The sequence below is a fragment of the Labrus mixtus genome, chromosome 8, assembly GCF_963584025.1.
Source record: "Labrus mixtus chromosome 8, fLabMix1.1, whole genome shotgun sequence".
In the NCBI taxonomy this organism is placed as follows: Eukaryota; Metazoa; Chordata; class Actinopteri; order Labriformes; family Labridae; genus Labrus; species Labrus mixtus.
In genome coordinates this window covers 9,029,898-9,054,920 of record NC_083619.1, presented here as the reverse complement: position 1 = coordinate 9,054,920, position 25,023 = coordinate 9,029,898, and the positions used below count along the sequence as shown (strand labels likewise).

At 40.3% G+C, this 25,023-nt stretch overlaps 1 protein-coding gene across 1 annotated transcript in view; it reads right to left on the bottom strand.

Annotated features, from left to right (window-relative positions):
- gpr158b (G protein-coupled receptor 158b) overlaps window positions 1-25,023 on the bottom strand; it is a 77,174-nt gene that overhangs the window by 23,066 nt on the left and 29,085 nt on the right. Inside the window, exons 3-7 of the mRNA XM_061043430.1 lie at window positions 22,401-22,503; window positions 16,728-16,939; window positions 14,313-14,381; window positions 4,414-4,523; window positions 1,356-1,594 (exon numbers count right to left, since the gene is read on the bottom strand). Coding sequence (XP_060899413.1) covers window positions 1,356-1,594; window positions 4,414-4,523; window positions 14,313-14,381; window positions 16,728-16,939; window positions 22,401-22,503 — 733 coding nt within the window. The remainder of the gene's footprint in view (window positions 1-1,355; window positions 1,595-4,413; window positions 4,524-14,312; window positions 14,382-16,727; window positions 16,940-22,400; window positions 22,504-25,023) is intronic.

Below are 25,023 nucleotides of genomic sequence, written 5' to 3'. Positions count from 1 at the left end.
GTAACCACTAGATAACCACTAGGTAACCACTAAGTAACCACTGGGTAACCACTTAGTTACCACCAAGTAACCACTAAATAACCACTGAGTAACTACTGAGTAACCACTAAGTACCCACTAGGTAACCACTAAGTAACCACTAAGTACCCACTAGGTAACCACTAAGTAACCACTAAGTAACCACTAAGTAACCACTAGGTAACCACTAAGTAGCCACTAGGTAACCACTAAGTAACCACTAAGTAACCACTAGGTAACCACTAAGTAACCACTAAGTAACCACGTGCCAAGTGTCTTCCCCTTTATCTGTAATGTTGTTTGGTAGATTTAGTGTCTGCTCTAAATTGTCCTAGACATCACAGACTAGTTCTGGTGGGTCAATATGACCCTGATGTTAATAATGTATTTTCTATAAATGCAAAGCCTTTGTAAGAGTCTGGCAGAACTGGCATAGCAGGGACACACCGTCAGACATGTCCATATACTCCATCTCTCCTCTGGAGTATTCTTGTATGTATAAACTTTCTTCAACTTAAGACATATGGGTCTCATGAATATTTCTTGTGTGAGGTCAAGTTCTTAGTAAGTTCCTAAGCAGTAACCACTAAAGGTTTTTTGGCTACCACCCATATACCATTAATAAAGAGCTACTGTTTTTAATCACCTGAAATGAGAGAAATTCTATTGAAAAGTAAACTACCATTTAGATAAAGTGTGTGTGTCTGTGTGTGTGTGTGTGTGTGTGTGTGTGTGTGTGTGTGTGTGTGTGTGTGTGTGCGTGTGTGTGTGTGTGTGTGTGTGCGTGTGTGGGTGTGTGTGTGGGCGTGCGTGTGTGTGTGTGTGTGCCAATAGGAAGGTTAATGCTATCTTGTTGTCATCATTCCCCAGAGGAAAACACAACAACATCATTACTTTCTGTGTGGAAAGATGTATAGCTGTGTTTATGTAAGTCGGCCTACCTCATCAATTCTGAATTTATTTGTGTTCCATAAATAACTGTGTTTTTCAAAGTAGCTTGTATTTACAAAATAGGGTCAGAAAAGAAGTTCAGAAAAAATATACTTAGAAACTGGAAATCAACCCATTTCTAGCATTTACAGCAATAATGATCAGAGAGTCACAAATTACGGCCACCAACCGACTGACTATCTGAAATATTTCCCCGAAAAATGTTTAATAATGACTAAAGTAAACTAAGTCTTCAACCTCACCAGAAGTAGCTTTGACCTGACCTTCAAGCCAATAAGCTCCACACAGTGAGGTGTCAGGAGGACCACCGTTTCCTCACTTGTCCTGTCACTCCTCATGGGGTCATACAGAAAACACAAACACACCACACATAAACACACACTTACCGACAGCCATCATGTAGTCCCAGCGGTCCAGCAGACACATGCTGAACTGCAGACCCTCGGGGGTCAGGCCTGCGGCAATCAGTTCCCGGCTCAGCTCTGGGTTCTGGCACACAGCGGAGGTCCAGGCCACCAAGAACCAAAGAACAACCAGCAGGATAACCAGGAGCAGCCGCAGCACCCGCCAGCTGGTCATGTAAGGTGTCCTCTGAGCCGTGCGGGATAAGAACACCTTTAACACCCTGAGAGAGAACAACAGAAGCCTTTATGAGGGACTGCATAATGAGCAGTGTAGGGAAGTGTAAATAACAGATTCTCCTCCTGTGATTGACAGCTCACACTTCCAGCTGTTGCTCATGCCCACTTTAATTAAAATGCATTTGTTTGGTAGGTAGGCATGAGCAGTATAATTCATGTTGTAATTTCTCCTGCGCTGACAGGAGACATAAAACAGAGGGCAGAAGTATGTCTGAAGGAAGAACAAGGAAACTCATTTCCCCCCAAAACTGAACAGGACAATTGACTTCAATTAATTTTCTTGTGGAACTAAAGGAAAAAATGTGCAAACATCTATGTGTAAATGCATGCAAAGCTGCTTCATCTATGAGCTGCACAATATTCACTATCCTTATCGCACCCATAAGCCTCTTTTAAGGGAATGAAGCACATCAGCCAGAATAAGTTATGAAGCAAAATCTGCTCAATAAGTAATAAGAAGTGGATCTAACTACATTAACATCAACCATTTATTTCTGAACCCCAGAGATCTGCATTACAGCGGTCACTATCTTTCTTCAGTTTTGGACAGATAGGCATTGTTAGGTCTATTTGGTAGTTGACAGGTTTTCCATTTGGTAGCAACTTGTCATTCACATATTAGCCACACCCTAAAGCATACACATCTTTAATGCAATTTTTACTCTAAATAGTTCATTATTTACTATACGAAAATCATGATGGACTGACAAAAACATGAAACTAGTAATTGAGGGTTGGAACTTGTGAGGAAAGTGTGTACTTATTTATTTAATAAATCAAATTATATGTAAAGTTTTCCTCAGATACTGTCTAAAATCCCATGTCAGCTGTCAGTGAGTATGTCCACAATTCACCAATCCAACACATAACCAATTAGTCCCAAAAAATCAAGTGGTTACAGGTAAAATATGTTTTTATTGTATATGTATTTTATTTTACAACAGCATTGCACTAATATCTGATGGTTGTTTTGTACTGGCCAATACTTAAGTCTGTAATCAGTAGCAGCAAGGAAAAAGTGGTATCATAGCATCCTAAGTGAGAGGTGGGGTCAGTTCTATATCTGGTTTAATGCAGTCTGGCTCCTTTTTGCATATTTTACCTTTATTAATAGGACAGCTAACAAGAGAGAGGAAATGTGAGGTAGACATCCATGAAAGAGCCGAGGCTGGGAGTCAAAACCTGCTGCAGATAAGCCGAGTACTGAAGCCTCCATATACAAGGCCCCTGCTCAACCGACTGAGCAAAAAGAAAAAAAGGAGTACACTTAATGCCTATGTTTTATAAAGGATTCAATGTTTGGATCTACATGTGGACAAATACATCAACTACTCCAAAATCACTCCAAACCCTCTGCCCTCTTCAGACCAGTCTGTGACTAATCTATCTGATCTTTGCATATTCAGGGGGAGTGGGCTGTAAGAGCTCTCCCCGCGGGTCACACTTCACACCCACCCGGCACAGTAAAAAATCTAATTGATAATCCTGCCAAGGGAAGACTCCTGCGGACCTCTGACCCCCTACTCCCATCTCAGCAACACTGGAGAGCAGAAAGTGAGTGTGGGTCTGAATAGATACTTCAGCAAGCAGACACACAGGGAGCGGACCTGATGTGAAATTCAAATGTGCTCATTAGTAATTGTTGTAAGTGTGTGTGTGTGTGTGTGTGTGTGTGAGAGAGAGAGAGAGAGAGAGAGAGAGAGAGAGAGAGAGAGAGAGAGAGTCATTTGTCTGTGTAAATTGAGAGGGAGCTGAGCTATTGAAAGTGAGAAAGACTCACTCATAGTGCAAGTTAATAACCTAGAAGAGAGGAGAGGAGAGGAAAGGAGAGGAACTATAGCATAAAACTATAAAACTTTGTGATGTATGTACCTTCAAGAACTGCTATAGTGAAGAACTGCAATCATTAGTTTACTGCACTTACAACATCAAAAACTTATTTTAGATATCAGTGTGGTGCATTGTTCACCTATCTCTCATTATTTGCTGCTCTGTCTCCGTCTCTTTATTCTCTTATTTTGTTGTCATTGAGCCTGTTCACATAAAGTATACTGGTGGATAAGATGAGGTTGGTACTCTAGCTCAAAAAAGTATGTTTCAACTTCAAACTGATATGGATGAGGGCCGCCGGCCGCAGCAGCCAAGTCGGCGGCGGTGAGGACGAGGAGCTGGGGGGGCGGCTCGAACTGGGGCGGACTGGTGGCGTCAGTGCTCTCACTGTTTGCCAATTCCTTCTGGAAGAAATCTCGGAAACAGTTGAGTAAACGGCCGACTGTGTTGTCGTAAATGTCTGTAAATAGAGGACCTTAGTGGGAGTGGCCTGTGGTGCTGTGCATTCTGGGAGTTGGTGTCTTTCATCCACATGAGCCAAAAAGACACTTTCTGCCTTTTCTCCGTCAAGAAGGCACTAACTTCAAAATGTATTTCACATTTCTACTACATATATGACCCAATGTCAATACAGATTCATGTTTCAACAGGTGAAGTATCCCTTTAAGGTTAACAGACAAGGAGAAAACTGGAGATAGCAAGAGAGGAGAAGAAGAACAACAAATAGAGTTAAGGGAATCAAAAGAGGAAAAGAAAAGCGATAAAGAAGAAGAGGAGGAGAGGAGTGGAGAAGAAAACGGGGAGAGGAGAGAATTGTCTATTTTTAGATTTTTTTCACCACTTTAGTTTTCGACTTTGGCAAAACAAATCATCATGTGAAAGGGATAAGGAACTAAGTTATCTCCTTACCCAAATGATCATTATCACACTTTTGAATCTTTGCTTTAGTGACAGTTAAGTTTCGTAACAGTACCTGTAGAGCTTGAGGACGACGGTGCCGTACATGATGGCGAATCCCAGCAGGCGGACCCACCTCAGGAGGATGCATCGAAACACGCTTGGATGGAAGTACAGGATCATCACCTGCAGAGTGATACAACATCTTAAGTGTTCTGAATGACTCACACATGTTGCTCGATGAATCACTTCCTCTCCTGTGCTCTTCTTCTTATAGGAACACAGCCAGAACCAGAAATTAAAATGAAGTAGATCTGCAGCGTGTGAGAAACTGGAGGCAGATTTGACCTTGTAGATTCTTTTCACACCTCCAGAGCTCCCTCTGACATCTCGAACTGCACGTTGCTCATATGTTGGCCTCACAAACACAGCAGATATGAGGGTTTGAAGTGTTAGATGATATCTCACTGGTGATATTCTGTATAAAAGCTATTCATGTGTGATGACTGCATCACAGTTTGATTTGGATTTTGTTATCAGGGAGGCACTGACATACACATGTAGGAGGCATGTAGTAGCATGCACACAAACAAATACAAAATCATACACATTGACCTTTCCTTCCTAAACATTTTGGAAGTATACAGTCATTCAATTCTTGTGCACATGTTATTTATTAAAAAAATAGCGCAGAAGGGGAAAATATTAAACTATAAATCTTGCTCTAGTCTTAGAAAGACTTAGAAAGAGGAGGTATTAACGATAAATGCCCCCAGGAATATGTCGAAAATTTTCGGCTTCAAAAATGTTGAACATTTTCATGAAAAAAATTTGACTTCAAAACCGTCATCTTTTTCAGCCTACAGGTGTAAATCAACGGTTAGGAATTTTCACTAACACTTTGCTTACAGAATGGAGAACAAAGATACAAGACATGTAACAGGCAAATTTGTAAGATTTGCTTCCATGCAGATATCGGTGTATGACCACCCATACATTCCATCATTTCATTATGGCCGATTTCATTCTGCATCTGTCGCCCTCCACTCGGAATGTTTTCCTGTGTATTGTCAGTGCCTGCAGAAACGCATGGTGTGATACTATATGGACAACAAACAGAAACCCAGAGCACCTACAACGCCGAATTTGGTTCCACGCCCGCAGATTCAGCCCTTTTTTTTTTTTGTGCGTGCAAAATCTGTAAATAGAGATTCAAATGCCACGAAAGCTACTAACAGTCTGTTGCATCAAAACTCAGGTTGGTTAAAACAAGTGGTGCACCTGACCGAGCAGAAGGCTAGTCACACTAAATGGGGTGACACCTAAGGTTAGATTTCAGGGGGCAGGTGGCATGCCAACCCAGGCCACCCCCTGGAATCACTCCTGGTTAATGTGAATAAACATGTGTTAGTGAATGCACGTGACTGTGTGCACATGTGCAGTCCAGAATGCCATTTTAGATTTGTAACAAAGCTGAGAATCTCCAGCTTGGCTTGATGTTTGTTTTCCCCCGAAACTGTTAAATCAAAGCAACCATTAGCATTTTTGTTCCTACTTTGTTTCATTTCATTGGAATGCATCTCATGAGGAAGCCACATGTCACGTCTCCACTGACCCGAGCGAAGCTTAGTTCCACACTCTGCTCTGAAGATCCAGCACAGCAACTCTGTGCTCGTTTCTACTGGAGCAAAGAAAGTCTGATTCACTCAACTGATGGATAGACGCCCTCCATGGTGTTAATGCCTGACTCCTTCCTGAGTCAGACTCATCCTGCTGTTAGAATTTACTCTGCATAAATTCCCATCAACCACACAGGAACTCTTCTTTTTTTTTTTTTACTGTCGATAAAGCCTCAACTGATTTGTTCCACATGTAAGTGCTTCAACTGAGTCCTCTTATAAATCTTAACATGCATGCCTGTAGGCGTTAATCCGAAGACGTAGTGTGGAGGAAAACTGGAGCTTACTACAGACGTGATTAGCCTTCCACCCTCCTACGAGCAGTGAGCGTAGGGTGTACATCAGCACAAATCATCGGCCGACTCATCCACAAGTCAAACCGTCAGGTTAACCTCAACTTTAGTGCCTCACATGGAATTCAATTAATGAAGACTGTAAATAAATGCTGCAGAGAAGCTTGGATCCTTCTCTTATGCTTCCATGTGATGTCCCCAGCTTATTACCTGCTCAAGGCCTGTGCATGATTGGTAGCTCCTATTACTTTATGCATTGTTTTCCAGCACTTCTGTAAATGTGCCCTCAGAAAAGGCTTGCAGGTGGGGTTTCCTGCAGGTTTTACAACACTACATAACTTATCATGCTCTGGACCTTCCCAAACTACAGACTGTAAGAATGTATCTGGCAGCATGCTGTAGCATATTTAACTTAATCGACGGCTTTTTGCTGTTATAGTTATTAGATGACTTCTAACAAACATAACAGGATCTTATTTCCCTTTAGGATAGAGACTCTGCTGCTGTGCTAAACTATGTTAGTTTACTCATTCAATTATTTTGCTCCTGCTTTTGCCCGAATTTCCCCTCTAGAGATCAATAAAGTATTATCTTATCTTACTTTAACATGGTACAATAACCCACCTATACACTTTGATTTATTAGTTCAGTGCTCTGACATTTTATTGACAAGTGTATTTTACCACATATCTTTATTAAATAACGGTACATATTTCTAGTTTTCTTCCATCACTTTTTATCTGGAAATTGAATCAAAGTGATATCTGTAGGCTTTTTTATCTGTGCATGTGTGTGTGTGGTACACACATCACTTTTTTTATCAACTGCTAACACCTTCAGGTACAGAAGTAGTCCCATAATACTTATTCTTAATTCTTATTCTGTTGTAATTGTTGGTTTTCTTGATTTTGATTAATTCCCTTGTATTTGAAATTTCAGTAAAAGAAAATTTGATTCTTAATTTCAACAAACATAATAAATGTCTCTGGATGATTTGTAGCTCACGTCCTTCAGTATTTTTTATATTGATCTTCCAGTCTTGATGAGAACCCTTTTTGTTTTAGGCTGAAAAAGTAAGAGAGTCTTTGTATTGAAGGAGTGTTTGTGTGTGTGAATTCCCAAGGTGTTATTGTCAATAATGACCAAAAATCTTCTCAACACATTCAGTAGCAATTATTTTATAGCTGCAGATGAACTCAGTTGAATGCACTAAAAACATTGTTAGGTTCATTGTCTGAAACAACATCAGCAATGCAATACATCAGCACAGGGGATATTTTGGCTTCCCTTTGTACACTAGGACAAGGAGGCAACGCATCATTTATCTTTGCATACAGTTGTTTACGTCAGTTGTTGCTCTACACATGATTTTATGTCATAATATCTATGGCTACTGATAAAGCATGATGATTTATATATATGTTTTTACATTTGATATGTTTTTACATATTTATTTAAAGGATGATTATCATATCAAGTCTATACATTAACCTTGTGACTGACTTGTGTTCTCACCTAATATGAGCTGTGTTAGCCTCTCTCACCCCTCCGCACAGACAGGATGTAGGTGTTGTTAATGGACGGATGGATTACAGCTGCAATGTAAGCGCTTCCCTGAGGAGCGCAGCTTGTGATGTATGTATCCCCTCTCTATGCTGCCTTGGCATTAAAGAGACAGCAGCTATCCAGAGTAATTAAGCTTCAGTAACAACAGCACCTGTAACCTCTTTTTTTCTCAGAGAAGAAGCACAACATCTGTGGCAAAGTAAACAAGAAGCCAACCCCGAGGCAGGAGCAGTCTGTCTGTAAGAAAACCTAATTGGGAACATGAATAATGGTGTAAACTCTGCGTTACCTCCAACAAAAAATGTAGAGTACAGAGAGGATAATGAAAGGACCAGGAGAACATATCACTTTTTCAGGAAGGTATGTCTGAGGATACCACAGTTAAAGACAGGGTTGGTAATTTTCTCCAGATAAACTTTTTAAGATTTTGGTTGAAATTGTCTTTAGGTCCTGACAGACATTAATAACTCATGTTCTCTGAAAAAGGAACAAAGAAGCAGTTGTAAGGCTGTATAAACTTCCACCAATGTTTGCCACGAGGTACCAATTTAATGAACTAATCACGCCTCCCTGTCTCCCTGCTCGTTCTCCACACCATGCATGCACTAACCCACACTCAAAGCATGAGCTGAGGTCCGCTTCTGGACCAATGGTGCATGTGCATGTAAGTGAGGGGGCGTGGCTTTTGAGGGAGCACAGCGGGAATGCTACTTTCAAAATCATGCTTGTTTTCAAAAATGACCAACCCTGCCTTTAAAGTGTAATAAAGAGAAGTTACAGGGACATAAGCAGCATGTTTCTTCATCAATATTTCATTTATTTGTCGTATTATTATATAGTCTTCAAAATGACGTGGTCATATACCGCATGAACTGTTCAAATAAGAACATTAAATAAATAAACTGGAATTGACATGGCCCTGTTTACAGGCCTCTGTCCATCAAATGTTTAGTTCAGCTCAGGTATAAAGACACATAACTCTCCTCATGATTTGAAAAATGACTCACAGAAATCAAAGCACTTCTGCTCCAATCTATAATCCTCATCAAATCCTCACAGTGCCAAAGTCTGTCATTGGTATTCTGGTCATAAGAGAGCGAGAGCCAGTTCCATGTTATAACCAATACGAGGATTTAAATGTGTTCCTTTTTTATTATCCACTAACCATTGTGAGTCATTCTGCAGATCAGGATGTGATATATTAGTAGGTACAGTATGTGGAGGACAGACAGCTATCTATTAATAGAAGGTTTTTTCTATTTTATTTTCTATTTTAGTTTTTTCTTGTTTTATATCATCATTTTGGAAATGTAATTGCTTCCAAAAAATAATTGCTCCATTTTCAGAGAAAGATCTACAAAATAAGAGGGCTTAGCTTTATTTTCCCTTTTTCACCAGTGATGGTTCCTAAAGAAACTCAGCTTTCCTCAAAGATTGAAATGAGGAGAATGACGTTAGTCTTGAGTCTGTGCATTCATTACAGCACAACACCGAGGAAAAGGGGAAACAGGTAACTTGTTTTGTTGAAAGGAAAAACAACCTACACCTTCAAAGCTTATTGGTTAACATATGGCATTTTCAATTTGTAATAAAAACAATCATTTGTGTCCTAATAGGGAGGCTATAACCATTTCTTTGTTGACAAGCCTAAAAACCAATTTTTCAAACTCAGTCACAGAGGGATAGTTTGTTTTTGAAAGAGGGGTAACGTGTACCAGGTACTTGTCAATAGTAAGTGTATTAGCATATTATAATATAGTGCAATAGTACTTGCACTGGGCTGTATTTACCCCATAATTACGCCACACCAAAAATGGTAGGGGTAATCGTACACTATACCCAGAAAAGTTCAATTTTAGTGCCATTGTGCAATGCAACATCAGTAGGACAGAGTTTAAAGAGGACATATTATCCCCCTTTTCCACCTTTTCAAACAGTCCCCTGTGGTCTAAATGAAACATCTGTGCTTTGGTCAAAATACAACATGAATCAAGCACCAGAGGAGGTTTGTGACCCTGTATAAACCAGCTCTCTCAGAACGCTCTGTTTTGGTGTGAATCCAAAATCCTTTCTTCTGTGCAGTGCATGTGCAGCTCCTAACAGGGGCCTGGCTTCAGCCACACACAAACACATTCTACTGATCTTTAATTGAGTCCATTTTAACTTTTTGTCTTATCTCATGGTATGGTAACCTTTCAGTGCACAGCAACAAAAGTCGTCTGTCCAGTATTGTTAAAACAGTCAGTAAAAATAATTGGCACTTTCCTTGTCAGATATCTGGAACAGACAAATTGTGAGGAGAGCAAGAAGTCAATCTTGGCCAACTCATCCTCTCTTGGAGGAATTTAATATTCTCTGGTTGGAGTTACAGTCTGCCCAGGGCCGCAGATACAAACTTTGGTAAGCAGCACTATCAAATTTCCCTTCCAGGGACAATAAATGTCTGGACTGAACTGAAGTGATCCAACTATCATCAGTATATAATGATCATATGGTGAACATGTGAGCAAACAGTGATTTATTACACACCCAGCATGAAGAGATCAAAGTTACTTTTTACTTGGAGTCGTTTGTCTTACAACTTCATTACGTATAAGTTCAGTATTTCCACTTCTGTCAGCTTCATTTTAGGGCATCATTATCTCCATGGACATTTATTTATAGACATAACTAGAGGTGTGGCTGATATGACTGAAACTGTTTGCTGTGAATCTAAAGGTCCTCTTTAAATCCACCTCTTTACATGTTTCTAGGTTGACCTAGCAGACAGTGTTTCCAATATGGTGACCGCCATATTTGGGCTTCAAAATTCCACTGCCGTAACCAATGGGTGACATCACTGAGACGACATCCATGTTTTATAAAGTCTATGGGTTTGCCTCAATGCGCAACCCACTTTCACTTTTCATGAAGTGTTCTTTATTCATTGTTAATAAAAAAAAGATTTACGGAGCAGCTGTAGGATTTGTGCCTTTTAGAGGAAATTGTTCATAATAATCTTCAGTGTCTTCTGTCATCCTCCTGCCTCTATACAGATCTAACTGCTAACTTGTGGTTAGGATCAGCCTCCCGCCTGGCACCTTCATGTCTTTGCCTGCTGGGCGAACATCCAGCCTCCAAGCTCTCTGGTCTGCATCACAGACCAGAGCCATGAATGTCTTCCTCAATAACAGGTAAAAGTAGGCCATGCTGTTTCTTACACCCACAAACATGAATACACAAATGCAGTAATGCACATGCAGATAGTTATGTAAAATATGAAGTTTTAAGCGACTTAATTTATAATCCATCCTGTCTACACACACACACACACACACACACACACACACACATCGAGACAGATATAAAAACACTGTCACACCCTTTCTGCAGTTCTTCCCGTGTGGACAACAAACCCACGGGAGACTTTAAAATAAAAAGCCACATTTTTATTCTGCCCTGAAGAGAAGGTGGCCCTCTTGGTTTGCTTCCAACCTCCCATTCCTCCACCATCAATTAATCAGCAGATGTATTTTTAAAACAACTTGTGCTAGAACTTGATGGACTGTTTAAAAATGCATTGAGCACCAGAAGCGGAGCAGCTGCAGCAGCGAGCTCAGCCGAGGAGGTTGCTTGTGGTGGCAGCAACAAAGAAACAGCAGCGGCAACAAACGCTAAGACAACGAGAAAGGAGGGGGACACAAAGGTGAGATGCAGGGAGGGAAAGCACGCAGAGGGGTAATGAAAAGGGAAACATGAGGGGAGAAGGAGAGGGGGAAATGGTAGAGACAGGCAGGTGAGCTGCAAAGAAATGCAGAAAAAAAGCAGCAGAGCAAAGGGAGGAAGAGACGCTTGAGTGTATCCAAGTGCGTGTGAACATAAGAGAGTGGCAGGGTATTTTTGGAGAGCTATTATTGGTACTTGAGATATCCTTGGGGCTGAATGGGGAAGAGGGAGGATAGAGGGATGCAAAATGAAATCCAATTTGAGTGTAATGACTGGTCACATAAGGACAAACCTACAATACCTGGCCTTTTATGTACCGCAAGACAACAGCCAGACTTTACACGCTAATGCTAATATCTTTCATATAGTAACACTCCAGAAACTTTAGAATAAAACCCTTTATCCCAAGAGCCATCCGTGCACTCTGAAGCTCTTTCCTCTCAACAGATTTTTACATTATTTTTTTTAAAATGGCGAGCATCCAGCCACCAGGCTTTGTGTTTGAGGACAGCTTTGGATCACTGTTGGCGGCCTGTGCGAGTATTTGAAGGGAGCGAATCCCCCGGTTCCATCAGATCTCATCGCGCAGGTTTCTTCCATCTGTTTCCCTGCTAAAGATGGACTTCTGATGCAGCACTCCAGGTGCACTGTGGGTTGTGTGCACAAGTGTAAACACACACACACACACACACACACACACACTTCAACAACACACACTGGCAGAGACCCACATGGACCTGCTCACTTGTACAGACAACAGAAAGGCTCGCAAAGGCGCTCACACAATGAGACTCTCGTACTACTCATGCCACCACCTGTGATGTCCAACTCTATGTTTCTGTCCAGCCAAGAATAACAAGTATAATACAGTACAATAGAGGTGACTGTAGTATTATAGCAGCAGCTTGCTGTAACTGGAGAAGTAGCAAGCATGGTTTAATTCCTAATATTTTCAATCATTAATGGCTGTAAATAGAGTGCCCAGTACTTATGCCATTAACATGCATATATTCACACACTCACAAGTGGAAAAGACACTTCGAGTCCCTTCTGGCTGATCTGATAACAAGTCGATAGCCCTAAACTCTAGGATAAAAACAAAAAAACCTATGTGTCCTAAAAACAGATTGAAATCTGACTTTTTGGTTCATGTGGATGAAAGACAACAACTCCCAGAATGCACAGCACCGCAGGCCACTCCCACTGAAGCTAGGGCGCTCTATTTACAGACATTTACAACACATACGGCCATTTCCTCAACTGAATCCGAGATTTCTTTCAGAGGGAATTGTCATCTTGGAAATTCCTGGTAGCAAGCGCACTCTATGTCTGTGTCCATCGGCAAACAGTGAGAGCACCGACACTAACAGTGTAGTGGCAACTTAACTCAAACAAAAATCATCTTGCCAATTCTTGCAGGACTACAAGTTTCTGACTCGTAGACTTTCCAAAAGACACATTTTTAAGTAATCCAAAGATGAAAGGAGGCAGATTTAAAGTGACAAAAAAAAAGATTTATTCCTCAAAAAAGAATTGCAGGTTTCAAAATAAGCTCTTATAAATATCACGCGTTTACTAAAAGAAAACTGTTGCTCCTCGTCCTGCTCGGTAGAATGCCTTCTCGTCTGAGTATTTATTCACCTGTACCCACATGGCAATTTACGCCAATTAGCTGCGCTTTACGACAGCAGGAACACTTTGCAGCAGCAGGACACGTAAACTGAGCACTTATGACCACACAGACCTATAAACACACAATGTTTCAATACGTGATAAATATAAAAAATGTAAATGAATTCTGAAATTCAAAAGCAAAAACTCTATTAATTATAAACGTATAAATACAGAATTATACTAATGGGCAAATTATATTTTTATATTAACCTGTTGTCCACATAAGGGGGTCTTTACAAATGTACAGGCACTTATTTGCATGTGAGGCAGGCAAAAGAGTTCTGATCTCAAGCACTCAATGGAGACACATTGTTAATGCAAAGTGCAAACATCAATATTTAAGTGCTCTTCACTTGTTATCAGATCACCCAGCAGGGATAATGCAAGGTGTACATGAGGCGGTTTAGACAATAGACTGGGGATCAAACCGCCAACCTTTTGATCCAGAAACAACTTACTATACTACTACGCCCGATGTCAACACACTGTACCTCCTGGGTGATCTGAACACAGATGGACAGACTAGAGCCCAGGCGTAAACTCCGTGCTCAGTAACAGAGGTGTGCTTAGGCTCGGTACAGTTCATGCACGAGTATAAGCACGCGGGTAAACAACGTTGACAGCCTTTATCATGAAGAAATCCAGAGTCTTCTGGCTGTATCTGAAATGCAGGTTATTAGAATAGAAAGGGACTCATCTGCCCAAATCTTTGCATAATGCTTCAGTAAAATAAAATGTATATTCAAATGGTGTAAATTGACATACTTACTGTAGCACTGTCCACGTGTGATTGAATCACCACGTGTTCAAACCCGGTGTACACAGGGCATTGTGGACGTTCTCATGTTAACTATGTGTTGCTGATAAAGTGTCTTTGCTGTGCCTTGAGTTCTGGGACCTTCACTTTAGAACCACACTTGCTGAAACCACCAGTAACTATCAGAGTTACTAAATCAGGACTGATAACTCAAGGCATTAAAGTGAACAAAGACACAACTGAACAACTAGCAGACTGACCGAGTAGAAAGAGGGCGATGATTATCTGGAGGAAGACTTACTGGGAAGTAGAGCAGTAAAGCCCCGAACAAGATGGCTTCCAGGAGAATGAGACCAGATGTTCGGATGCTCTGTTAATGAGAAAAAGGGAAAGAAGAATAAAGACATCAATCAACCAAAATGATCTTACAGAGAGAATGTGTTGGATGTATTGTTTGGAGTTTAAAATCCCTTTTAACGGTAATTCATGTGTTTTAAATCAAATGTATGATAAATAAAAAAGACGGGGGTCGGTGTTTCCACCTGTTGCTGTAAATCTGATCTGACATCACAGTTAGTTCATGCAAAGCATTGTGGAGCAGTTGTAGCTGCAGCGTCTTTACCACTGCAGGCAAATGCAAATATTAAAGCATGGCTGTTTTTGTTTTTAGCAAAACAATCACAAAGAGACGTAAAATATCTTCTTTTTTTATGGTTTTCTTTCCCCAGTAAAAGGAATATGGGTGACTTCAGCATTTTGTGGGTTGGATTTAATTACCCACATTATCTCCTGGAAGATTTTTTTATGCAAATTCGAAGAGCTCCGGGGACATTTCTTGTGAACTGATGAAACGCTGGAGATATTGAGGCTACAACACAATTATCTATAAATAACACACAAGGGAGAAATCCAGCTCAGCTCTGCCTCAGGATTGGCTGTAATTATCCAACACTTTGAGAAGCTCATATTTCTTTCACTTTATTCTTTTAGCAAAGTCGACATTAAAACGTAACTTTCTGCTTTATATCTGTGTGGACTCCTTTGGTGGATGATCATTAAGTAAATCTGCATTATGGAGTAAAAACAACGAAAAATGAGACACATTGTCTCTAATTTAGCTCAACTTTCTGAGGGTGCCCTCTTAAAAATGTGTTGGGAAATATAAATGTTTAATCATCCACAATATTCAGATTTTACATCAATTTACTCTTTAAGATAGGGTACAGAGGGACTGTGCAGGTGGACTCCTTTTTAAAATCCCTGTAGATTATAGTAAACTGTAACAGTTTGGCATTCATCAAACACTCCCACATGCTCCCCAAAAAAAAGAGCAATCAGTTCTTACACCCCCACAAAGTTTGGTGAGTCAAGAGTGATTTTTTATTTTTAATGTCCAAATCTAAGCAGCAGATTTTCTGATTTGAAGTCCTTAGTCTTAGTCATGCTCACTAAAGCATGATGCAACTGTTTGCATAATGCAGCTCAATCGTGGCTCTTTTTATGCTGCCATGTCTTATGTGCAGAGTCAGCATTCCTCACTTTCAGTCTAAATCCGTCTCAGTGAAACTTCTCAGGAAAAACATGGACACCTGTTTGTATGGAGAGACTCTAAACTTTATCTACTGAGCAAGCTGCGGCAGATTGAAGAGATTTAAAAGTGACAGGAGGCTAAGGCTAAACCTTCCACGCTAACAAAGACTTTTATTGACCACTGTCGACTAAATGAGTTATTACACAACAAACTCAATGGAAAGTAGAGGGTAAAGGGCGGTAAAAACAATAGCTCTGCTTTCTGTTGATTGTGTACGTTATCACATTAGGCTGACATGAGGTGTTTTTTATGTCAGCAATCTCACAGGTAAGACCTGGATTTCAAACTTAAATGACCGCTCCATCGGACGTTTCTGTATCAGAAGTCTTTTAGGTTAACTGATTGCTGCATTTGCGAGGATACCATCTAAGGGGGTTTCTTTTAAATAATATTTGTGGAAGCATCAAGGAATGATGTGATGCTGTGTTTATGATATGGGTGATAAAATGATAACTGAGCAGAGCTTTATCAAACAAGTCTATGGCCTCAATACTGCAGGTTGTAGCCTGGTTTTGTAATATTGTACAAATGGGTGAGGATGAAGAACGTTTGATTTTCAAACGTGGCCTGTAAATGTTCATGTGCACTGCATTACTGTTTACTGTGAACATGGAAAAAGGGGGTAGTTATACGCAGGGCAGTGCAAAATCAGCGGACTGTGGAAGAAGATAGGCCCGCAAACTTGGTCAAATGCCACAAAAAGTTTTAATTCATCACAACTTTTCGACCAGAGGTCTTCTTCAGGTGATCATGTTTTACCAAAAAATGATCAGGGTTAAGGTGGCTTGCTATTCCTCTAAAACAGGAAAATATGCTTTAATGAATCCATCAGTGATAAAGTTTTAGACCCTCTTTACCTGGAAGAAGTCAAACCCTCCAAACCCTAAACTCTGTTTCATACGCAGACAGTCTGTTAACATTTTGCCAAACAGAAGAAAAGTCCTGAGCACACTCCAGAGACCAAGCAGACCCTAAAACTGTTTTTAAATGTTTGCTAATAATTCTTATCATGATAAACGCCTTATGAGGAAGTTTAAGGTCATAATGCGTTTAATTTCTGGAGTTTATTTTGAACTCATTTTCTTTGCCTCAAACAGGTGACCTCCCTGTCCCTGAGACCCTCACCTTGTTCTTCCTGAAGTGGTAGACCACCACCATGCTGGCCAGGTCCAGCACCATGCACAACCCCTGGAAGGAGGCCACAGCGAGCCGCAGAGCTCCGTCCTCCTGCACCAGACAGGGCGTGTCGTCCCGGCAGTATGGACAGCCTTCACGACACGGCAGACACTTACTGGACACGTCAGAAGTCTCGTCTCTGTTCGAGCCCAACTCCTTACCTGATGAAGGGGGGAGAGGAGAATCAGATATTTAATGTTTGGTTATTTAAAAACACTGCATGCTCCTGCAGAGCTTAAATATTTATGAATTTCTAAAGCTTTTTGATTAATTTTCATTTGATTGCAACTCAGAGGAAAAGGTTGATTCAGATGAGGGTTTTCAAGGATTATCAATGTAACTAATTTGCGTTTATCTGTCACCCCGACTCCTTATTAAATACTCAGTTAATCAGTTTGAAGGAGTCTAATACATCACAAAGCCTCGGGGGTGATAATTACCAGAATGCCGCCTTTAATTAGGCAGATGAGGGAATAATAACGGAGTGGAGAATTAAATATTGTGACACAATTCCCTTCATTACTGCAGTCTGTGTTATTGTTTTTATATCAGCATGTGGCACACTTGGAAACCTGGGCCAAGATTACTATTTTTTTTCCCCCTCATTCATGTGAGTATATCTGTGTGTTCTGTCTGACGCCTTTGAAACCTTCAAAATGATCCATTATCTGTGAAAATATGACACACAAGGGTGATATATAATCTACACTCTGCTACGTGTCTTTAGCATTCAGTCAAGCAAGTCAAGTCAAGGATCGTGGGTTGGCGGCCTGCCAGAACAACCCCCCATACCCCCTCCCCTCCCCACCGGATTGCTGATGGACGGTCTACCTCCCCCCACCCCCTTGCTCTCTATCCCTCTTCCTGCATCTTATCCCATCTCTCCCCCTATCCCTTTCCAAGCCCGGCGCAGTCTAGGCCTGTGAAGACTGTTTCGTCATGAGCCGGGGATCCGGCCGAAGATTTCTGCCTTTTAATAAGGCAGTTTTTTCTTACCACTGTAACTTTTGCTGCTTTGCTAAAGTGCTCATGATGGATAGGCCGGATCTTTGTAACATAGCAATAAGTAAGGTCCTTTACCTGCTTTTTGTAACATAACAATGAGTAAGGTATTTTTACCTGCTCTTTTGTAATGTTAACAGACAATGAGTAAGGTCTTTTACCTGCTTCTTGTAAAGTGTCTCGAGATAACACTTGTTATGAGTTGACGCTATACAAATAAAAGTTGATTGATTGATTGATTGAGTCACAATCTTCATGTTCAATCCTCTTTTTTTTTCAGCGCAGCATCTTCTCGTGCAGCTGAATGAACAGAATGCAAACACTGAGGTGTCGTCGTTCAGTGCTTCAGTGGAGTGTGATGGCAAAAGAAGATGAATAAAATGTTAGAATAACAGTTTGACAAGCTGACAGGTACCTTAATTAAATCCATGGAACAATCACGTGGGCAATGATGTAGGAAATAACACAAAGTGGGTTTTTTTGTTTTGTTTTTCTAGTGAGGCAGTTCAGATGGGTTGGTTTCATATGAAGGAAAGTGAAACAAGAAGCAGTTGAACAAAAGCCTTTAGAACTCCCTTGCTCGAACGTATGAGCACTTTTCAGACGGCCCCTTCAACACTTAAGTTTCTACCTACTATCAAGTCTTCAAAGGTGCCAGACTCCAGTATCAGATAATGAGGCACATCCCTCATCTGTTCGAGACTCCATTCGAGCTTCTTGTCTTTTCTTAAGCTATCCTTCACAGCTCAAATAATGTCGAACGGAATGAAGTTATTCAAGATGGAATATTCCTGCAAAGATTTTTCAGAGTGCATTATCTGCACGTATCATAATATTGTCTTAGTGGACACCCTTACAACCTTAATGATTAATCGAGAATGCATAGTCAGAGGATAAAAGAAAGAGAAAGAAAGATGAAACCCCATTAAGTGGCCATTTCTCATTCTGGGGTCAGTTGTCACATTGGCAGGCAGCACCTCCTGCCTATCACATAACCTTTAGGAAGTCATTTTGCAGAGAGTTTAGAGAAGCACAAAGCGTTTTTTTTTTTAACTATAAAAAGCTGCTGCTGGGTTTTTTTTCTGATGCCTTTTTGAATACCTGTAATTACACTGTGATTTATTTAACCTGCCCTGCTTGAAGCTGCTGCAGAGCTCGCTTTCCTTAAATGCACCACCCATTCAGCAGACATTTGAATTGAGAGGAACTAGGAAAAGTGAAAACCTCTGTTGCCTCTTTTTTGGCTTTTGTATATAATGTGTAGAATACAATAAGAAATTGCTCAATGGTATTTGCAAAAGGTCTTTTAATTAACAATAACCCCCAAATACAAAAGACAAGTTAATACTTCCAACTGTGAGTTTACACAAATTTGACATCCATCCATCTTTACACCAAAACATCCATCCAATTATTTTCCAATCAATCCATCCATTAGTCCATCCCACCAACCATCCATTTGTTTACCCATCAAACAATCCAAACATCCATCCATCCATCCATCCATCCATCAACTAACCCACCAATCCATCCATTAATCGATCCATCTACCAATCCAATGATGTCTCAACCTATCCATCCATGCATCCTCTTATTCATCAGTTTATCCATTTAGTTAATGGACAGTCGAATGTATCACAAAGAAATGTCTTATAACACCAGCAAAACCTCTTTTCATACATTTTAATAAGATTGTCATGTTTTGAAAGGTCCCACATCACATTTCCAAGTAATTGAGTTGTTTTTCAGGCTGTTTTCCCCCTATTCCTTCTTTTTCCCCTTTGATATCTGTCCCTTCGGCCTGTTGCTAGGGAACAATACAAAATCTGTTTCCAGTCTGGTGTGTTTGGATGCACAAGGAATAACAGACAGGTTTAGAGGGGGTGAATCAGGGTCACCAGCTAATACAACCCTGTCTAAGCTGCAGGGATTTTTAATGACAGGGGGCTGCACAGGGTTTGGAAGATGAGGCTCTTGACAGACTGAGTCGTTTGACTGCCGACCTCAACGCACTGCATTTCAATAAAGCTGCAGCTTAGAACATCAGCCCCCTTGGGATTTTGTATTGTTGGAGTCAGAGATGAAAACCACCACAGTTTTCTGATTATCTCACTCATCAGGGCCAAGCTTTCTGCCAGAGGAAACTGCAGCACTCTCAGTCAAGGCGTTGGAGTACAAACATTCAGATCCTAAGCACCACAAGGGGGAAAAGGTAAAGGATAAACAAGGATGAGAAGATAAATATCAATGGAGAAAGGACAACGCCAAGTTGTGCCATTTTCACATGTCAATTATTTATTTTGCATCTAAATAAGAATATAAGGAATAATGGGAATATCCTGGTGCAATGCCCCACTAAAAGGCGACCCTATGGGGCTAACAACAAACCCACAAATTGACACAATAAACATACAGCCGTAACACCAAATGTGATAATTAGATCACTTTTTAAACTGGAAAGACAAATACCAAAATTGTAGGCAAATGATCCAATAAGATCATGTGGCTGCAAACATTAGCATGCCCAGCTAACTAGCTGATCTAGTAACTGCATGTTATTTCCAAAAGTAAGTTCAGGTTATAAGCCGATGACATAATTATACTTTTAGGTTTCATTAAAATCTAAACTTGGGCAGTGGAGGATCTTTATGATGGGACCCAAAATGCTACAATATCAGAGATTATAGTAGCAATTGAATCCTTCTCTTTTGTAATTGGGAGGAATTGTCATGGCTCTCTCACTCTGGCTCCCTCCTGATTGAGGTTCATTCCTTTCACCTGCTCTCACCTGCACACCAGCTCTCCATCTCCTCATCAACTCAGCAGTATATATACCCGGGCTCTCCAGCCACTCATCGCCAGATCGTTGTATCAACTACTGTGGTAGAGTACGGCTCAGGCTAAATTAAGATTTTGAAAGATTTTTGAAATTAATCTTTTGTGCTTGTTTTGTTTTTGAGTCTCATCCTGTTTTTTCCTTTGCTTCAGGATCATCATTCACCCACCTGCCTTCCTGCTCAGCCATCTGCCTCAACCTGCTCTCTGGACTCAAAACTGCTCAGCCACACTCACACCCCTACTCTGGTCTGGTCAGCCTTCATCCCCTTCACTCTGCTAACCTCCAGAATCTTCAACCCATCTTCATCTCCATTTACCACAATAAACCTCATTACCAATCAACCCCTCTGTTTATGTGTGCATATATACATATGCAAAACCTGTTGAAGATTGTCTGCAGGTAAACAACGTTATTTGGTTTGTCGGGTGTGGCTAATGTTAGCTGGCTAGCACCACCAGCCTTCATTCCCCCCTTACTGTTGTTGACTATAATTCTGGTGATGCCGTTTAATTGTATGAACCCTTATTCAGAGAATATGACTATTTTCTTGAAATGCAGCTAAACAGAGACACTTTTCTATTTTTACAACACGTAGTGGACCTGCAGTCCGTCATGTTAGCGACGCAATCATCTCACATCCCATTTACTATTTAACTCAGCACTTAAAGCTGCTGCAAACATCAAAATCTTGATGTTTGGAAAATGACATGGCTGTAAGATGTTGTTGTTAAACAAACTGTACATTCAAATTATACTTACTTTAATCAATGGTGCACAGTATTATTGGTGATGAGTTTTATTAGCATAACATTAGCTTGCTGTCTATTAGCTGGGCAGAAGTACACTGAGATACAGTATATCAGTGATGTATATTTAACAGTGACCTGTTTATATTTCATTTGACTCTTCACTTTATTTTAATGAACGCTAGAGCCTCAGTCAAGGATCTCTGTTGTTTCTCGAAGGCTGCTATATTCAGTGCCTCTTGCATTTTTGTGTTGTTGGCTTTTTGGATGTACTTTTGTCTTTTTTTTCTGTCCTGTTCTCCCTTGCCGCAAAACCAATCTCCCTTCTGAGAAAAATAAAGTTGAAGTTGAGTTTATGTGGCATTGCTATGAAACGTTCTATTCAATGGAGTAGTGAACGTTAACATTACTTTAGAACATTGTGGGCTGAGAATCCCTTTGTGACTTTTTTCAGGTACTAGTCTGACCCTCGGACAGTGAAACAGCTCTGGTTTCTTATAAACTTTTTAATTTGATTGCAAAGCCCATGAATACCTCACATAGTGATTTTTTCTAAAGCAAATGGCTATTGTAAAAAAAGGACAATGAAATGTCTTCATTATTTTTTATGGACTCCACAGAAGAAACTGTACTCAACTGTGTTTTAGCTGGTTCCAGCCTTCACGTTGGCCATAAAAACACAATAATGGACACCTCGTTGGGCAACTTGAGACGAACTCAAACCATCAGGTCTGTGACTGAGATGCCACCTGTGGCCTGCACAAGAGCTCAGAATAGAAACAAAGACGACATTTCCACACTGAAAACAGTCAAATTCCTTTGATTGAAGTTTAAGGATTCATAACCTCACATGCCCTGGGAAACACGTTTAAAGATGAGAGGAATTTCAAACAAAGTGTGTGGCTGTCAACTAAACAAAGGGCGCTTTTTTTATTTTTTATAAATCCCAACAGCTTGCTTTTGAAAACATCAACTTTTTGATCTGACAGCTCTCTGCAGTATGCATTTAAATAACAAAGGGGATTTTTAACCTACTTTTGAAGCCATTGAGCGCCACCCGGCTTGGATGGTAGAACCCCCTCCTGCATTGACACTTGTACTTGTCCAACACGAATCCATGGCCAACGATGGGAGTGCACTGTGAGAGAAAAACACAGAAAAAGACCCGTGAAGATTAACAAAAAGTCTGTGTTGGCTTTTTTTCCCTTTGTTTTCGACAAGAAAATCACAGGAGGTAGTGGCATGGGGGCAGAAGTGAGAAGCTGAAAAAGGAAATCACACAATTGTGAAACAACAGGATGCAGAGGGATGATCGAACAAGATGGTGAGTCAGCAAACGCAGCTCCTCCGAGCTTCTTCACTCCAAAACTATGTGGGAGTTAAATGATAAATTCTGGTGTTTGTGATTTCAGACAACAATATAAGGTAATCAGACAAGAGGGCACAAAAGAAATCTGTCAGTAATGTTCTCTAATGCTGAAAACGACAAACAATTGTAGTATGTGGCTATTTACTGTAAAATTGAATTTCTGCAGGAGACGCTTCAGGCTCTGTTATTTCTGTTAATGTTACAAGCATGGTCCAAGAAACGAAAGTGCATAAAAGCAATTAAGAAAAATCAAATAGAAGTTGATTCATATATTTCACTTGATCAGAGATTGGGTTGGCCGAACCAGACTCATTTCAGTTCGGCCTACATGTAAGAACTGTAACAGTATCATGATAAATCTACATCTGTGGCTTTCCTCACATTTAACTTGAGTTCATTTATATCCACCTCTGATTGGCTACTAATGATATAGTGTAGCGCTTAAGCAGATACAAGCATGTGTCGATATTATGGGGCTGCATCATTCAGAGGGCACATTTGAACACAGAAGCTGCTTCATTTGGAAGGCTCCATTAAAATGTGTCCTCCTTTCCCTGTGGCCACACATCTCTAGATTGATTCTGCACCAATTGAAACTAGCTGGCAGATTCTCAAGTAGCCCAGTGATACACTTTTAAATGCATGTCCTTGGTTTAAACTTAATCGGATAGCTACCAATGCTAATGTTAAATAAATGAAAGAGATATACAACAATAAATACAGAATAGCGGATATAAACATGAGGTTGAAATCATGGCTGCTATCAGGACAGAAACAACACTTGTATTTTTTCCTCCAACATTCATGAATAATTTCGGCATTTCTGTCTCCACAATATGCTTCAACACGCCTCTTGAGTCAATATGAGCAGTCTCGGGTTGGAGCCTGCAAATATTTACACTTGTAGGAAAACATCGTGGAGATCTGGTAAATACACGGGGACTAAGCGTGTTAACAGTTTACAGACAGAGCATGTGTAACATTCATAATGCAAAAGGCTGAAGACGCAACGATCAGTGAAATCAAATAATTAGAATATTAAACATAAAGTCACTCTGTTTTCACTCTCTATTGACATTACGCCCCTCAATGCCCTGATCCTGCTTCTATGTTGTTCAGTCTCTTCTTCATCGTCTACACGTGTGCAGCAGCAGACGCTCCACTTATAACCATGCCTGTGTCAGGGGAAATCACACGGTGTTGCCAAGTAACGGGGAAACTAATTAATATCTAAATTAAGAGATGTTTTCAGGATTTGAGTGCTTCTGTATAAATCGAGCCTGCATTGATGACAGTGGGAGCCAAATGGGCTTACCGACCATCTGGAGGGAGAACACACTCAGTACTGCAGCTTCATGGACACCCCTGTGCTAAAATAAAGCTGCAACACATCTGACATGAACATTCATAAATAGTGCATTACTTTGCATACTAACAGTGAAGACAGTAAATCTCCTCTGGGATGCCGACTGTGGAGAGAAGCTGGACTATATTTATACCTCATGAATCAATGAATGTCACAAATAGTCTTTTTATTTACTGATATTTGAAGCAACGCCCGTGTTTGACATTTATGTTTTGCTCCTCAAGAGAATAATGAGTTCATTTTTACCTATGTGCCTGCAGAGTTATTATTGGCCAACATAAGTGCATGAATGAGAGGTAAACAAAAGCTCAAGATAATATTCAAATATGCCATTCATAGAGAGCATAGTGTATTAGTCCTACAATAACAGCATGACATAATACTTGGGCCTGTGATTAAAATAACATTTTAGATAGTTTTAGCAGCGGCTAACATATATTAAACAATTAATCAAATAATGAACCAAGAGTAGATACCAACCGACCTGTCAGTGAGTACAGGTGAGAAAACCTCACCCCGTTGTTAAGGGTTTGCATGTCACTGTAAGAAAACTTCTCTTCCAATGCCAAACAATTAAAATCTTTTTCTTCACATAGTCCTTTATTTTGCATGTGAATTAATTGTAAGCTACAAGTAGCTAACAATCTAACCAGTTGTGCTCCGCCCACAAAACACATTTGCAGAGTGTGAGGAATAAAGGGAAACAATAACAGTTCTCCTGACAGAGGATATTAGCTTTTTACATGAAAGCTGACCTCTTAGCCTTGTAGTCACAATTTAGCTAAAATTAGCAACTTTTTTGCCAGAAGATACAATGGTCTTTTTTTCATTAACTGAAGGATTGTATAATTGTTATTCAACAAACAATTGACATCCTGTATTTTTTTACCTAAGTGCAATTCATGGGCATTTGTGATTTTTTA